Source organism: Pseudophryne corroboree, assembly GCF_028390025.1.
Source record: "Pseudophryne corroboree isolate aPseCor3 chromosome 3 unlocalized genomic scaffold, aPseCor3.hap2 SUPER_3_unloc_5, whole genome shotgun sequence".
Taxonomy (NCBI): domain Eukaryota; kingdom Metazoa; phylum Chordata; class Amphibia; order Anura; family Myobatrachidae; genus Pseudophryne; species Pseudophryne corroboree.
The window spans coordinates 785,738-803,495 of NW_026967541.1; the positions used below are offsets into that span (position 1 = coordinate 785,738).

Genomic DNA, 17,758 nt, shown 5'->3' on the forward strand with positions numbered 1-17,758 from the left:
ATGATAGAAGATACAGAGGGAGAAGAAGAGATGTATGTGACTGATATAAAGGCAGAAGATATAGAGGGAGAAAAAGAGACGTATGTGACTGATATAAAGGCAGAAGATATAGAGGGAGAAGAAGAGACGTATGTGACTGATATAAAGGCAGAAGATACAGAGGGAGAAGAAGACACGTATGTGACTGATATAAAGGCAGAAGATTCAGAGGGAGAAGAAGACACGTATGTGACTGATATAAAGGCAGAAGATATAGAGGGAGAAGAGACGTATGTGACTGATATAAAGGCAGAAGATATAGAGGGAGAAGAAGAGACGTATGTGACTGATATAAAGGCAGAAGATATAGAGGGAGAAGAAGAGACGTATGTGAGGGGTGATCAGCAGTGTAAGGAGGAGGAGATCCCTACAGATATCGGCAAAGGTGAGTAATAATCATTTAATACAGAAAAGAGTCACATATTCTCCTTGCTCAGTCACTACAGCAATCTCTTATACTACACCCTCCTCTGTAAGTACAAACTAATGAGGAATATATATTTTCCCAGTGAGGAAGTCAGGAGCCATCAGTCCCTATTATACTCCTGCTCTCCCCCTTACATCATGTCACTGTGTGTTACTAGCCCAGAGATCTGACCAGTCTCCTCCCTAGACTCTCTGGTGTATCTCATACATGATGAGCTATCAGCCCCTATTATACTCCTGCTCTCCCCCTCACATCATGTCACTGTGTGTTACCAGTTCATAGATCTGACCAGTCTCCTCCCCACACTCTCTGGTGTATCTCATACTTCAGGAGGCATCAGCCCCTATTATACTCCTGCTCCCCCCTCACATCATGTCAGTGTGTGTTACCAGCCCAGAGATCTGACCAGTCTCCTCCCCACACTCTCTGGTGTATCTCATACATCAGGAGCCATCAGTCTCTATTATACTCCTGCTCTCCCCCTCACATCATGTCACTGTGTGTTACCAGCCCAGATATCTGACCAGTCTCCTTCCCACACTGTCTGGTGTATCTCATACTTCAGGAGCCATCAGCCCCTATTATACTCCTGCTCTCCTCCTCACATCATGTCGCTGTGTGTTACCAGCCCAGAGATCTGACCAGTCTCCTCCCCACACTCTCTGGTGTATCTCATACATCAGGAGCCATCAGCCCCTATTATACTCCTGCTCTCCCCTCACATCATGTCACTGTGTTACCAGCCCAGATATCTGACCAGTCTCTTCCCCACACTCTCTAGTGTATCTCATACATCAGGAGCCATCAGCCCCTATTATACTCCTGCTCTCCCCTCACATCATGTCACTGTGTATTACCAGCCCAGAGATCTGACCAGTCTCCTCCCCACACTCTCTGGTGTATCTCATACATCAGGAGCCATCAGCCCCTATTATACTCCTGCTCTCCCCCTCACATCATGTCACTGTGTTTCTCTGACGTCCTAGTGGATGCTGGGACTCCGTAAGGACCATGGGGAATAGCGGCTCCGCAGGAGACAGGGCACAATAATAAAAGCTTAAGGATCAGGTGGTGTGCACTGGCTCCTCCCCTTATGACCCTCCTCCAAGCCTCAGTTAGATTTTTGTGCCCGGCCGAGAAGGGTGCAATCTAGGTGGCTCTCCTGAGCTGCTTAGAATAAAAGTTTAGTTTAGGTTTTTTTATTTTCAGTGAGTCCTGCTGGCAACAGGCTCACTGCATCGTGGGACTAAGGGGAGAAGAAGCGAACTCACCTGCGTGCAGAGTGGATTGGGCTTCTTAGGCTACTGGACATTAGCTCCAGAGGGACGATCACAGGTACAGCCTGGATGGGTCACCGGAGCCGCGCCGCCGTCCCCCTTACAGAGCCAGAAGAGACGAAGAGGTCCGGTGAAATCGGCGGCAGAAGACATCCTGTCTTCAGACTAAGGTAGCGCACAGCACCGCAGCTGTGCGCCATTGCTCTCAGCACACTTCACACTCCGGTCACTGAGGGTGCAGGGCGCTGGGGGGGGAGCGCCCTGAGACGCAATATAACAGTATATACCTTAGGTGGCAAAAAGAATACATCACATATAGCTCCTGGGCTATATGGATGTATTTTAACCCCTGCCATTTTTACACAAAAAAGCGGGAGATAAGGACGTCGTGAAGGGGCGGAGCATATCTCCTCAGCACACAAGATCCATTTTCCCTCACAGCTCCGCTGGAAGGACGGCTCCCTGACTCTCCCCTGCAGTCCTGCTTCAGAATCAGGGTAAAAAAAGAGAAGGGGGGGCACTTTTGGCAGCAAATAACGATAAAACAGCAGCTATAAGGGAATAACACTTATATAAGGTTATCCCTGTATATATATATATATATATAGCGCTGGGTGTGTGCTGGCAGACTCTCCCTCTGTCTCTCCAAAGGGCTAAGTGGGGTCCTGTCCTCTATCAGAGCATTCCCGGTGTGTGTGCTGTGTGTCGGTACGCGTGTGTCGACATGTATGAGGAGGAAAATGATGTGGAGGCGGAGCAGTTGCCTGTGTTAGTGATGTCACCCCCTAGGGAGTCGACACCTGACTGGATGATTGTATTTAAACAATTAAGTGATAATGTCAGCACTTTGCAAAAAACTGTTGACGACATGAGACAGCCGGCAAATCAATTAGTGCCTTTCCAGGCGTCTCAGACACCGTCAGGGGCCCTAAAACGCCCGTTACCTCAGTGGGTCGACACAGACCCAGACACAGATACTGAGTCTAGTGTCGACGGTGACGAGACAAACGTAATGTCCAGTAGGGCCACACGTTACATGATCACGGCAATGAAAGAAGCATTGAACCTTTCTGACACTACAAGTACCACAAAGAAGGGTATTATGTGGGGTGTGAAAAAACTACCAATAGTTTTTCCTGAGTCAGATGAAATAAATGAGGTGTGTGATAAAGCGTGAGTTTCCCCCGATAAAAAACAGCTAATTTCTAATAAATTATTAGCACTATACCCTTTCCCGCCAGAGGTTAGGGCGCGTTGGGAAACACCCCCTAGGGTAGATAAGGCGCTCACGCGTTTATCTAAGCAAGTAGCGTTACCGTCTCCTGATACGGCCACCCTCAAGGAACCAGCTGATAGAAGGCTGGAAAATATCCTAAAAAGTATATACACACATACTGGTGTTATACTGCGACCAGCAATCGCCTCAGCCTGGATGTGCAGTGCTGGAGTCGCATGGTCGGATTCCCTGACTGAGAATATTGATACCCTGGATAGGGACAATATTTTGTTAACTATAGAACATTTAAAGGATGCATTGCTATATATGCGTGATGCACAGAGGGATATTTGCACCCTGGCATCAAGAGTAAGTGCTATGTCCATCTCTGCCAGAAGAGCGTTATGGACGCGACAGTGGTCATGGGATGCGGATTACAAACGGCACATGGAAGTATTGCCGTATAAAGGGGAGGAGTTATTTGGGGCTGGTCTATCGGACCTGGTGGCCACGGCAACGGCTGGGAAATCCACCTTTTTACCCCAGGTCACTTCACATCAGCAGAAAAAGACACCGTCTTTTCAAACTCAGTCCTTTCGTTCCCATAAGTACAAGCGAGCAAAAGGCCACTCGTTTCTGCCCCGGGGCAGAGGAAAAGGAAAAAGACTGCACCATGCAGCCGCTTCCCAGGAGCAGAAGCCCTCCCCTGCTTCTGCCAAGTCTTCAGCATGACGCTGGGGCTTTACAAGCAGACTCAGACATGGTGGGGGCCCGTCTCAAGAATTTCAACGCGCAGTGGGCTCACTTGCAAGTGGATCCCTGGATTCTACAGGTAGTATCGCAGGGGTACAAACTGGAATTCGAGGCGTTTCCCCCTCATCGGTTCCTGAAGTCTGCTTTACCAAAGTCTCCCTCCGACAGGGAGGCAGTTTTGGAAGCCATTCACAAGCTGTATTCCCAGCAGGTGATAATCAAGGTACCCCTCTTACAACAGGGAAAGGGGTATTATTCCACGCTGTTCGTGGTACCGAAGCCGGACGGCTCGGTGAGACCAATTTTAAATCTGAAATCCTTGAACACTTACATAAAAAGGTTCAAATTCAAGATGGAGTCACTCAGAGCAGTGATAGCGAACCTGGAAGAAGGGGACTATATGGTGTCTCTGGACATCATAGATACTTATCTCCACGTCCCAATATACCCTTCTCACCAAGGGTACCTCAGGTTTGTAGTACAAAACTGTCATTATCAGTTTCAGACGCTGCCGTTTGGATTGTCCACGGCACCTCGGGTCTTTACCAAGGTAATGGCCGAAATGATGATTCTTCTACGAAGAAAAGGCATCTTAATTATCCCTTACTTGGACGATCTCCTGATAAGGGCAAGGACCAGGGAACAGTTAGAAGTCGGAGTGGCACTATCTCAGGTAGTGTTACGTCAGCACGGGTGGATTCTAAATATTCCAAAATCGCAGCTGATTCCAACGACACGTCTACTGTTCCTAGGAATGATTCTGGACACAGTCCAGAAGAAGGTGTTTCTCCCAGAGGAGAAGGCCAGGGAGTTATCCGAGCTAGTCAGGAACCTCCTAAAACCAGGCCAGGTCTCAGTGCATCAGTGCACGAGGGTCCTGGGAAAAATGGTGGCTTCTTATGAAGCGATTCCATTCGGAAGATTCCATGCAAGAACATTTCAGTGGGATCTACTGGACAAATTGTCCGGTTCGCATCTTCAGATGCATCAGCGGATAACCCTGTCGCCAAGGACAAGGGTGTCTCTCCTGTGGTGGCTGCAGAGTGCTCATCTACTAGAGGGCCGCAGATTTGGCATTCAGGATTGGATCCTGGTAACCACGGATGCCAGCCTGAGAGGCTGGGGAGCAGTCACACAGGGAAGGAATTTCCAGGGCTTGTGATCAAGCATGGAAACATCTCTTCATATAAACATTCTGGAACTAAGGGCCATTTACAATGCCCTAAGTCAAGCAAAACCTCTGCTTCAGGGTCAGGCGGTGTTGATCCAATCGGACAACATCACGTCAGTCGCCCACGTAAACAGACAGGGCGGCACGAGAAGCAGGAGGGCAATGGCAGAAGCTGCAAGGATTCTTCGCTGGGCGGAAAATCATGTGATAGCACTGTCAGCAGTGTTCATTCCGGGAGTGGACAACTGGAAAGCAGATTTCCTCAGCAGACACGACCTTCACCCGGGAGAGTGGGGACTTCACCCAGAAGTCTTCCACCTGATTGTAAACCGTTGGGAAAAACCAAAGGTGGACATGATGGCGTCCCGTCTAAACAAAAAACTGGACAGATATTGCGCCAGGTCAAGGGACCCTCAGGCAATAGCGGTGGACGCTCTGGTAACGCCGTGGGTGTACCAGTCAGTGTATGTGTTCCCTCCTCTGCCTCTCATACCAAAAGTACTGAGAATCATAAGAAGGAGAGGAGTAAGAACTATACTCGTGGTTCCGGATTGGCCAAGAAGGACTTGGTACCCGGAACTTCAAGAGATGCTCACGGACGAACCGTGGCCTCTACCTCTAAGAAAGGACCTGCTACTGCAGGGGCCTTGTCTGTTCCAAGACTTACCGCGGCTGCGTTTGACGGCATGGCGGTTGAACGCCGGATCCTGAAGGAAAAAGGCATTCCAGAAGAAGTCATCCCTACCCTGGTCAAAGCCAGGAAGGACGTAACCGCAAAACATTATCACCGCATTTGGCGTAAATATGTTGCGTGGTGTGAGGCCAAGAAGGCCCCTACAGAGGAATTTCAACTGGGTCGTTTCCTTCATTTCCTGCAAACAGGACTGTCTATGGGCCTAAAATTAGGGTCCATTAAGGTTCAAATTTCAGCCCTGTCGATTTTCTTCCAGAAAGAACTGGCTTCAGTACCTGAAGTTCAGACATTTGTAAAAGGGGTGCTGCATATACAGCCTCCTTTTGTGCCTCCAGTGGCACCTTGGGATCTCAATGTTGTGTTGAGTTTTCTAAAGTCACATTGGTTTGAACCACTTACCACTGTGGACTTAAAATATCTCACATGGAAGGTGACGATGCTGTTAGCCTTGGCTTCAGCCAGGCGTGTGTCAGAATTGGCGGCTTTATCATATAAAAGCCCTTACTTAATTTTTCATTCTGACAGGGCAGAATTGAGAACTCGTCCTCAATTTCTACCTAAGGTGGTTTCTGCATTTCACATGAACCAACCTATTGTGGTACCTGCGGCTACTAGGGACTTAGAGGACTCTAAGTTGCTTGACGTTGTCAGGGCCTTGAAAATATATGTTTCCAGGACGGCTGGAGTCAGAAAATCTGACTCGCTGTTTATCCTGTATGCACCCAACAAACTGGGTGCTCCTGCTTCAAAGCAGACGATTGTTCGTTGGATTTGTAGTACAATTCAGCTTGCACATTCTGTGGCAGGCTTGCCACAGCCAAAATCAGTAAAAGCCCATTCCACAAGGAAGGTGGACTCATCTTGGGCGGCTGCCCGAGGGGTCTCGGCTTTACAACTTTGCCGAGCTGCTACTTGGTCAGGGGCAAACACATTTGCAAAATTCTACAAATTTGATACCCTGGCTGAGGAGGACCTGGAGTTCTCTCATTCGGTGCTGCAGAGTCATCCGCACTCTCCCGCCCGTTTGGGAGCTTTGGTATAATCCCCATGGTCCTTACGGAGTCCCAGCATCCACTAGGACGTCAGAGAAAATAAGATTTTACTTACCGATAAATCTATTTCTCGTAGTCCGTAGTGGATGCTGGGCGCCCATCCCAAGTGCGGATTGTCTGCAATACTTGTATATAGTTATTGTTACAAAAATTCGGGTTATTATTGTTGTGAGCCGTCTTTTCAGAGGTTCCTTTGTATTTATCATACTGTTAACTGGGTTCAGATCACGAGTTGTACGGTGTGATTGGTGTGGCTGGTATGAGTCTTACCCGGGATTCAATATCCTTCCTTATTGTGTACGCTCGTCCGGGCACAGTATCCTAACTGAGGCTTGGAGGAGGGTCATAGGGGGAGGAGCCAGTGCACACCACCTGATCCTTAAGCTTTTATTATTGTGCCCTGTCTCCTGCGGAGCCGCTATTCCCCATGGTCCTTACGGAGTCCCAGCATCCACTACGGACTACAAGAAATAGATTTATCGGTAAGTAAAATCTTATTATTACCAGCCCAGAGATCTGACCAGTCTCCTCCCCACACTCTCTGGTGTATCTCATACATCAGGAGCCATCAGCCCCTATTATACTCCTGCTCTCCCCCTCACATCATGTAACTGTGTATTACCAGCCCAGAGATCTGACCAGTCTCCTCCCCACACTCTCTGGTGTATCTCATACATCAGGAGCCATCAGCCCCTATTATACTCCTGCTCTCCCCCTCACATCATGTAACTGTGTGTTACCAGCCCAGAGATCTGACCAGTCTCCCCACACTCTCTGGTGTATCTCATACATCAGGAGCCATCAACCCCTATTATACTCCTGCTCTTCCCTCACATTCAGAATCCAGCACATTCCGTGCTTATTACCTGTCCCCTCGCACTTGATTGATGGCCTTTTCTCTCTAAGAAATTGGGGCTGTCTGGCATTAGGGGCATAGAGAGAAGTGAGGGGGACATATTTATAATGAATCTTCTCAACTAGAATCTAATATCTACCATTGCATTCCACCCACTTGCTGTCTAGGTGAAAGGGGCAGGATCTATTAGAAAGGATGGCTACACCACAGGAGATATAGCATGTTGGGTAGTGATTGGTAAACTGAGGGGCAGAGTGCAATGGAACATGTGATTCCAGAATGTCTACCACCGCCGCCTTCTGGTCAGCGAAATATTTTAATGCAAGACGTCTCTTACGGGGAGAATAAAGACCTTTTACATTAAGACTTAAAAACGTCGCCGTGATAGAGAGAGATCAGATCATGGTATGAAACATCTAAGATCATCTGTGTAAAGTCCAATAGAGTCTGTAGGGCGTGTGCATACTTCAAACTATCAACATAAGAAATAAAATAGGGAACAAATATGGGAGACAAACAGAAATAGTGTCCGTAAAGGAGCTAGAGATTCCGTCACTAGGGTACCGTCACAGAAAGGTAGAAAAAGGTGGCGGTCGGGCCTAAAAGGGAAACCCACCGACTACCCCAAGTAGCCATACGAGAGGGAAAATCTAATCAGCATAGTAACAATTGTAGAAAGAAATATCAAATCTCAATGTAACCAATGTATCCTAAGGAGGTAAAGGCCAAGAACATGGCCTGATATCCAATGTATGTTCTATCAACACCGTTATAAGGGCAACAGGATGTTACATGAATCAGCCATGCTTTACCTGAACACCCAAACATTCTAGAAAGGTATAATGAAACGTAACAGTGGAAAGAATATCAGACCATATACTATATAGCAATTATATAGCACAGGAAATAAAGATAAAAATATACGTTTTATACCCATAACAAAAGCAAAAAAAATAGATCCATGCCCAGTAACTTAGTCCCAGTTGGCACATGTTACAGTAGGAAACAAACTCTGAGTGTCTGTAACAGTCTTACTCCTTTATCATATTACTTGGAGACGGAAGACAACTCCTCCGGTAATGGTTTAGGTAAAGTGTCATGAAGGGCTGTCAACAGGAATGTCCCACTTTTTCAGAATAGCAGGGCCATCCTCGGGTGAAGGTATCACTGTGAAGGCGCCGTATCGCATTACAATAAGCTTAGTAGGAAAGCCCCATTTGTATTGCACATTTCCTTGGGTGGAATAGATGCCTTTTGGCCAGTGTCGCAGGAGAAATATACGGAAATAGCGCAGATTATCCAGGCACTAAGCTGTGGATGAGGAAGACAAAGCGGCTTGTAGAATGCGTTCTTTAATGTGAAAAAGTGGACCCCGAGCAGAGTGTGCTTGGATAGAGGCCTGTTTGGACTTTGGGAGTCTATGGATCCTATCAATAAGATGGTCAGCAGCAGAAGCCTTTGGTGGAAGTTTCTGAAAAGAGGACCGTGGCATAATCATAAAGCTCTGCATTTGTAACAGAATCCGGAACGCCCATTATTCTGATATTATTTCTCCAAGACCAGTCTTCTAAATCAATGACTTTATCACGAATAGAGACCAGGTCTTCCTGAAGGGTGTCATGTGCTGAAATCAGATCTTTGTGAGACGCAACAATCTCTTTCATCTTAGTCTGTATGAGTGCCAATCTCACTGATACTGGACCTCAAAGCTTGAATATTAGAGTTAAGTTCTGAGGTTATTTCAGTCCTTAAATCTAGATAACATAGAATGTATAGAGCGTAGAGTAACAGGACCATCTAGAGTGTCTTAAGATGTCTTCAGCCATTACAGCTGGGCTGTGCGTCTGACAAGAAGAAGCAGATGATGTTGTATCAGTCTCAGAAGGACCAACTGAATTTGAGGTACCAAACAGATGCACAGGTGGGGCCGATTTGGTACCTTCTTAACCTTTTTTGAAGGCATGGTAAGCTATCAGGTAAGGTAGATAAGAAGCCCCTTAGTGAGGAGAGATCCAGAAAACACATCTAGATGGACTCAGGCCACGGACCTCTTATTTATTATTTTATATACTAACAAGTGTGGTACATCCCTGCAAAGGCAGATCCAATCTCTTTCTCATCAGACTCTGCTGTCTTCCCTGCACTCTCACTCAGATGTTTACTGTTGCCAGTAGCACACGTATGAGAAGCAGAAGTATGGCGGCAGCTGTATAGATTCTGATATGTCATTCTCTATATCATACTTATCGTACACACATCATCCTTATTACTATTGAGAGAATAGAGGTAAAACACTGATGATGGGGGTGTAAGAGTGGATTATAACCTAGCAGATGATGATGATTACAGGGTATCATATGGCGTATTGCATGTAAAGTACCTTGTTCCACACCTACTCTGCTGTAGCAATATACTTTATATAAGGGTTAGTAACACTTGTACAGGCTTACCAGCGTATGAGCACACACATAAAGGAATGCTTCCTTACCAATGCTTCCAGGAGTAACGTTAGGAGACATTTCTCTGACCCATTAGCTTATACGACTGATGTTATTGTTCAGCTAGAATCTCCAGTTCATACGATATGTTCCCCATCCATTGTTTTACATTGGTGCTGACATAGGACTTGGCGAGTGACTACATCTCCATTTATTCTTCATGGTTAGTTACCAGTACAAGAGAGAGATATATCTAAGTCTTGTTATAATATTACATTTGTTATTGTGAGTGTTCTCAGGAGGGTGGACACAATGATAGTCTGACACAATATTATAAAGCCTTCATTAAAAGTTATGTTTTATTATACACACACATTTACAATTAAGTGTCCCAGAGAGTCGTCTTCTCCTATTGTTTACAAGATTAATATTGTTACAGTAAATGTCACATTTCCTTAATGTATTTTATTTCCAGCAGATGGACAGACAAGCAGGAATATCTCAGAAGGACATCTAATGTTATCCCCGGATTGTGACATAAATGATAATGACAGTAGACAGGATTCTCCAGGAGATAACCCCATTACCCCAATTATACATCCAGCTCTATCAGCTGATCCCTCTGATCCTGGGAAATGTTCTCCTGATCACTCTGATATTGGTGCATCTGTTACAACTCTGACAGTAGATATGGAGTTTCCCTGTTCTATAGATGCCAAATGTTTTATACAGAACACAAAGCTTATTATCCATCAGCCAGCTAAGACAGGTGAGAAGCCATTTCCATGTTCTGAGTGTGAGAAATGTTTTACACAGAAATCAGATCTTGTTAAACATCAGAGAAGTCACACCGGTGAGAGGCCATTTTCTTGCTCTGAGTGTGGGAAATGTTTTATCCAGAAATCACATCTTGTTACACATCAGCGAAGTCACACGGGTGAGAGGCCATTTCCATGTTCTGAGTGTGAGAAATGTTTTACACAGAAATCAGATCTTGTTAAACATCAGAGAAGTCACACCGGTGAGAGGCCATTTTCTTGCTCTGAGTGTGGGAAATGTTTTATCCAGAAATCACATCTTGTTACACATCAGCGAAGTCACACGGGTGAGAGGCCATTTCCATGTTCTGAGTGTGGGAAATGTTTTGCACGGAAATCACATCTTGTTGCACGTCAGCAAAGTCACAAAGATGAGAAGCCATTTCCATGTTCTGAGTGTGGGAAATGTTTTGCACGCAAAGCAGATCTTGTTAAACATCAGAGAACTCACACAGGTGAGAAGCCATTTTCTTGCTCCGAGTGCGGGAAATGTTTTACACAGAAATCACATCTTGTTAAGCATCAGCGAAGTCACACAGGTGAGAATACATTTCCATGTTCTGAGTGTGGGAAATGTTTTACACATAAATCACATCTTGTTACACATCAGAGAAGTCACACAGGTGAGAAACCATTTTCTTGCTCCGAGTGCGGGAAATGTTTTACACAGAAATCACATCTTGTTAATCATCAGCGAAGTCACACAGGTGAGAATACATTTCCATGTTCTGAGTGTGGGAAATGTTTTACACAGAAATCAGATCTTATTAAACATCAGAAAACTCACACAGGTGAGAAGCCATTTCCATGTTCTGAGTGTGGGAAATGTTTTGCACGCAAAGCAGATCTTGTTAAACATCAGAGAACTCACACAGGTGAGAAGCCATTTTCTTGCTCTGAATGCGGGAAATGTTTTACACAGAAATCAAATCTTGTTAAACATCAGCGAAGTCACACAGGTGAGAATCCATTTCCATGTTCTGAGTGTGGAAAATGTTTTGCATACAAATCAGATCTTGTTAAACATCAGAGAAGTCACACAGGTGAGAAGCCATTTTCTTGCTCTGAGTGTGGGAAATGTTTTACCTGGAAATCACAACTTTATACACATCTTCGAAGTCACACAGGTGAGAAGCCATTTCCATACTCTGAGAAGTAAATCAGCTCTTGTAGACATCAGTCAGGTGAGAAACCATTTTAATCTTCTGGGGTATACTTATTGCCATATGATGTTCTTCAAGATTCTTATCCCATCTCCTATGCTTTTTGCAATATACATGCTACCGCATGGTGAAATAATCAGACGTCATGTACTCATCTACCACTGCTATGAAGATGATCTGTCTTTTGCTCAGGGTACTGAGAACCCAGTACCAATCCTAAATGGTTGTCTAGTTGAGCTCCAGGTGTGGGTGATGCCAGTTGGCTGTGACTCAGTCCTGGTGAAACAGGTCTATCATAAGATAGAAGCTCACCAACAAAGGGCAGGGCTACAGTTCAGCTTTGCAAACCAACCAGACTTACGCTTGGAGGTTCAGAGTTACAAAATGCGGATCATGTGTGGAATCTTGGTGTCCTGGATTGTGGAGTGAAACTTAGACATCACGTATCAGCCACAATCAGATCCTCATCTGAGGAACAGAGCCAGACTCCAGCACTTATTTCCCTCAGAAGATCTACCTACAGTCATACATACACTTGTATCATCACACATAGACTACTGCAATGTCCTCTACCTGGATCTCCTAGCAATAGAATTGCACCGCTTGTAGCTTGTACAGATTGCAGCAGCCAGTCTGTTACCTAACCAGCCCGTTCCTGCCACATAACACCCATTCTCTACTCCCTTCACCGGCTGCCTGTAAGATGGTGACTCTATTACATAATCTTACTGACTCCCAATCCTACATGATCAGGATCCATGGTAACAGAAGCAGCTTCTGCCTCATTACTGCCCTGCTTTCTTACTTCCATCTGCAGATGAAGGACTCTTACCAGCAGTACCAAGAATCTCCAAGCAGTGCTGAGATGTCAGAGGGGGAGACAGAGTGGTGGCACTAGTGCTGTAGTGGGGCCTGCCGAAGGCACTGTCAGTGGGTAATATTGTCCTCAAGCAGTGCTGAGGTGTCGGGGGGAGACACAGTGGCTGGCAGTAGTGGGGGGAGACAGTGCGGGTGACAGTAGCCGCGGGGAGACAAGGTGGGTGGCAATAGTGGGGGGAGACAGGGTGGGTGGCAGTACTAGGGGGAGACAGGGCGGATGGCAATAGAGGAGGGAGACAGGGTGGTTAGTAGTAGTAGGGACTGCAGGAGGCAGTGACTCTGAGAATCTTGTCCCCAAGCAGAGCTAAGGTGTCAGGGAGGTGGGGCGGGTGGCAGTAGTGGGGGGGTGACAGTAGTGGGGGGAGACAGGGTGGGTTGCAGTAGTGGTGGGAGACTAGGTCGGTGGCAGTAGTGAGGGGAGACGGGACTGGCAGTAGTGGGAGAGACAGGACTGGCAGTAGTTGTGTGTGTTCTGTGTAATAATCCTGAAAGTAGTGCTGCTACCGATCTCATATCATTTGTAGTAACTTGGAAAAGATGAGATGTGAGGTGCACTCTGGAAGCTTATAGGGGGTTAATCAGAGATGATCGCAGATGTGACATCACAGCCCCCCGGAGAATGGTCCCGGCCCGCCCGCGTTCACACCTCAGGGATGCGACCGCAATGTGTGTGTCTGCGTGGCCGCTGCGCATGTGTATTTTGCCACCACCAGCAAACTGCTGCGGGCCGCTATTGCGGCTGGGTCTGAATGACCCCCATAGGCTTTTGGCTCCTGATATGTATCTGTTTTACTTACCTGCAATACTATAATGTAACTTGAATTGTTTCTGTGCTTTAAGGATATTTCTCTTATGTCCTAGAGGATACTGGGGTTCCATTTAGTACCGTGGGGGTATAGACTGGTTCACTAAGAGCCAAGGACACTTTAAGAGTTTAACACTGTGTGCTGGCTCCTCCCTCTATGCCCCTCCTACCAGACTCAGTTTAGTTTATGTGCCCGAAGGAGCCGGTAACAGCTAGGGGGGCTCCTAGGAGTTTTCTTAGTTTTATTGTGTTCTAGAGTTTGTTATTTTACAGGAGGCTGTTTGGCACCAGTCTGCCGGCTTCATGGGACTTAGGGGGGAGAATGGCCGAATTAATACAGAGTTAATGGCTCCATTACTCCACTGACAGGACACTGAGCTCCTGAGGGAAATGTCCGCAAGCCCCACCATGGCGACCGCACATTCCCGCAGCACGCCGCCACCCTTAACAGCCAGAAGACATGAAGAGTGGTAAGTACAGCGCCGGCGTCCCAGTTAGTGGGTCACCGGCGGGTATGGCGGCACAAGGGTGGGAGCGCAGCTCTGGTTGCAGGCTGCGCTCCTGCAAGGCTCAGCAACATATTTTTCTGCCCTATGAGGGGTGTTCGGAAGCCAATAAGACTACCCTACACTGGTCTGACTGGGGCTGTATCCCACTCTCAGACATAATACCACAAGGCCGGTATAAACAAAAGGGCGGGAAGCTGCGCGTCATTACAGGGGGGCGGGGCTTCCACTCAGGGCAGACCCAGCAGCTCACCAGCGCCATTTTCTCCCTGCAGATCTCACTACAGGATGCTGACAGGGAAGCGCGGCCCCTCCAGACAACTCCAGCATACCTCTGCGGTACCAGGGGGTTATAGAGGGGGGAGTGTAATTAAATGGTACTAGCTACCCTATTGAGGGTAGCTGGTCAGCGCCGGGTTTTTATCATAATATTAGGCAGATAGGGCACTGTGTGGGTTGTCCCTCATACTCTGTGACACTCTGACGGTGCTGTGGGGGAAGCTGACATTTTCCTGTGTGTGTGTGCGCATATATCTCACATTACCATGGCAAGGGACATTGGGGGTCATTCCGAGTTGATCGCTCGCTAGCTAGTTTTAGCAGCCGTGCAAACGCTATGCCTCCGCCCACTTGGGAGTGTATTTTAGCTTGGCAGAAGTGCGAACGCATGTGCAGCCGAGCGCTGCAAAAACAGTTTGTGCAGTTTCTGAGTAGCTCTGAACCTACTCAGCACTAGCGATCACTTCAGCCTATTCGTGTCTGGATTTGACGTCATACACCCGCCCAGCCATGCCTGCGATTTTTCAGACATGCCTGCGTTTTTGCAAACACTCCCTGAAAATGGTCAGTTGACACCCAGTAACGCCCCCTTTCTGGCAATCTTCTAGCAGCCTACTGTTAGGCGCCGGGGTCCGCTTGTCCGCGCGACCCGGTGCCTAGCAACTAGGGACGCCGTGCACGTACAGCCTCCGGCTCCCTAGCAACGCTAGACACCGGGCGCGCTGAAGCCTCACGGACCCTAGCAAAGGGGACGCCACTGGCGGACCGCTTTCCCCGTTGCCGGGTTTTAGGATTTAATGCGTTCACCTGTTCTCTGGCCGTGCAGCAAGGCAGCTGCACGGCATTTAGTCCAATCAGCCTCTAAACAGCTGATTGGAGGACTCCCTGTTAAGTACACTCCCAGGGCTTCTCACAGACGCCGGTAATAGCTTCCTGCATGCTGCCTTTGTTTGCTGAGAGTCCGTTTCCAGTCCTGCTGTATCCGGTCATTCCAGTCCTCTGAAGTCCTGTACTCGGGAGTTATCATCTCGTCCCTGGAGTCCTGACTGATCACCGTTTAACATCCAGTGGTCTTCGTGAGTCGCGGCTCTGCAGTGTGTAGCGGCTCGGCCGCTTTACCCTTTATATTTTGTGTTTGGAGCATTTGCGGAGGGTTCCGCTTCCACAGGTCCACTCTGGTATTCGGCGGTGGCGGGTAGGAGTATTGGACAAGTGGATTTTGGTTGTCCTTTTCCCTGGCGGTTTCTCCGCACATACTTTAGGTTTTTAGTTAGCTCGTAGCCCCTGGCCTGTTTGTTTAGTTAGAGGGCCTCTTGTTATCATCCTGTCTCGGATTTACCTTTGTCTCTCACTAAGACCGGGGGGCATCGGAGTTGGGCAGACATAATCCGCCCTTCAAACGCGGCTGCCAAGGGCTCAAGAAACCATAGTCTCGCAAGGGATTTCTGACAGCACGGGTAAGACAACAGAGTTAGGGCGCCAGGGGCTATTCCCTTTTCCAGCATTCCGTTCCAGTGCTCCGGTCCTTGCCATAAGATCTCCTCTGACCAGGAGTGCTGGAATCATAACATTATTACCGGCCAAACCAAAAATTAAAATTAAACAGGGTTTAATTTTTTCATTTTCATTCAGTTTTATGAAGGTTTTTTGGCCTCATGAATCCGACTGGTTTAGGGCCGAATCCTGGTCAGCTCATAGTCAATCAGATTCAAGAACTTACTCAGATGGTTCAGAAACTTTCTCTTCGGGTAAAGTCGCAGGAAGATCTTTTGCGAGCCTCCCCAAGGGTAGTCCCTGAACCAAAGATGCATTTGCCTGACCGTTTTTCTGGTGATAGAAAATATTTTTTAATTTTAAAGAATCCTGTAAACTTTATTTTCGTTTAAGACCAACTGCCTCTGGTACTGAATCTCAGCGGGTTGGGATTATTATTTCTTTACTCCAGGGGGATCCTCAGACCTGGGCGTTTGGTTTAAAGGCAGAGGATCCTGCGTTGTTGTCAGTAGACGTTTTTTTTAAGTCTTTAGGGCTTTTGTACGATGACCCAGATAGAGAGGCGTCTGCTGAAAGTCAGCTGCGCGCTCTCAAACAAGGTAGAAATCCTGCAGAGGTTTATTGTACTGAATTTCGCCGTTGGTCAAACGACTGTGGCTGGAATGACCCAGTCCTGCGCAGTCAGTTTCGCCTCGGCTTATCAGAGTCTATAAAAGACAGTCTCCTCCAGTACCCCGCTCCTGAGACACTCGATAAACTCATGGAGCTTTCTATTAAGATTGATCGGCGTCTCAGAGAGCGGAGGGCTGAAAGAGGAGCACCTGTAAGATCAAGTCCGTGTTTATATTCCATTCCTGAAGACGTAGAGGAGCCCATGCAGATGGGTCTCTCTCGGCTGTCTCCTGAGGAAAGAGCCAGAAGGCAAAATTCTGGTCTTTGTCTGTACTGTGGGGGTAAGGGACATTTTGCTCGTAACTGTCCGAACAAGTCGGGAAACACTATGACCAGGTGAATTGTGAGGGGCTTCACCTAGGTCTGCAGCTTATCTCCTCGAATAACTCCCTTTTAGTCCCAGTTAAGGTTTCCTTTGGCAGCCTTAGTTCTTTGGTGTCGGCTTTTGTCGACAGTGGAGCTGCAGGAAACTTTATGGATTTAACTTGGGCTAAGGCCTTAGGCATTCCTCAGTTACCTTTGGGTAGGTGTGTCACCATGCATGGCTTAGATGGGAGTCCACTGTCCAATGGGGTTATTTCTCGCCGTACACCCCCTGTATTACTTACAGAAGGAGCTCTACATTCTGAAAAAATCGAGTTCTAGCTTACTCATTGCCCAGCAGTTACAGTTGTTCTGGGTCACCCTTGGCTGGCCTTTCATAATCCCACCATTGATTGGCGGTCAGGGGAGATTTCACAATGGGGTACTTTTTGTGCTAAGGAATGTATTACGTTTCCAGTCAGAGTAGCAGCTATCATTCCAGAACTCATTCCTGTGGAATACCAGGAGTTTGCTGATGTCTTTTCCAAAGGCAATGTGGACATTCTGCCTCCCCATCGGCCTTATGATTGTGCTATTGAGCTAATTCCTGGTGCCGCTTTGCCAAAGAGAAGACTATATGCATTATCCGGGCCAGAAACTGCGGCTATAAATGATTATGTTAAGGAGAGCCTAGAGAAAGGATTTATTAGACCATCAAAATCTCCTTTAAGTGCAGGCTTCTTCTTTGTGGAGAAAAAGGATGGCTCGCTTAGACCTTGCATTGACTTTAGAGCCCTGAATAAGATCTCAGTTAAAAACACTTATCCTTTGCCGCTGATTTCTGTACTCTTTGATCAGTTACGTTCGGCTGTGATTTTTTCTAAAATTGACCTTAGAGGAGCGTACAACCTCATCC

General features: G+C 47.1%; 1 protein-coding gene across 1 annotated transcript in view; it reads left to right on the top strand.

The window, feature by feature from the left end:
• Positions 1 to 12,877, top strand: part of LOC134984379 (zinc finger protein 585A-like) — a 290,470-nt gene extending 277,593 nt beyond the window's left edge. The window contains exon 5 of the mRNA XM_063949975.1: positions 10,693 to 12,877. Within this exon, the coding sequence (XP_063806045.1) occupies positions 10,693 to 11,900 (1,208 nt within the window). The 3' untranslated portion in view covers positions 11,901 to 12,877. The remainder of the gene's footprint in view (positions 1 to 10,692) is intronic.
• The last annotated feature ends 4,881 nt before the right edge of the window (positions 12,878 to 17,758 follow it).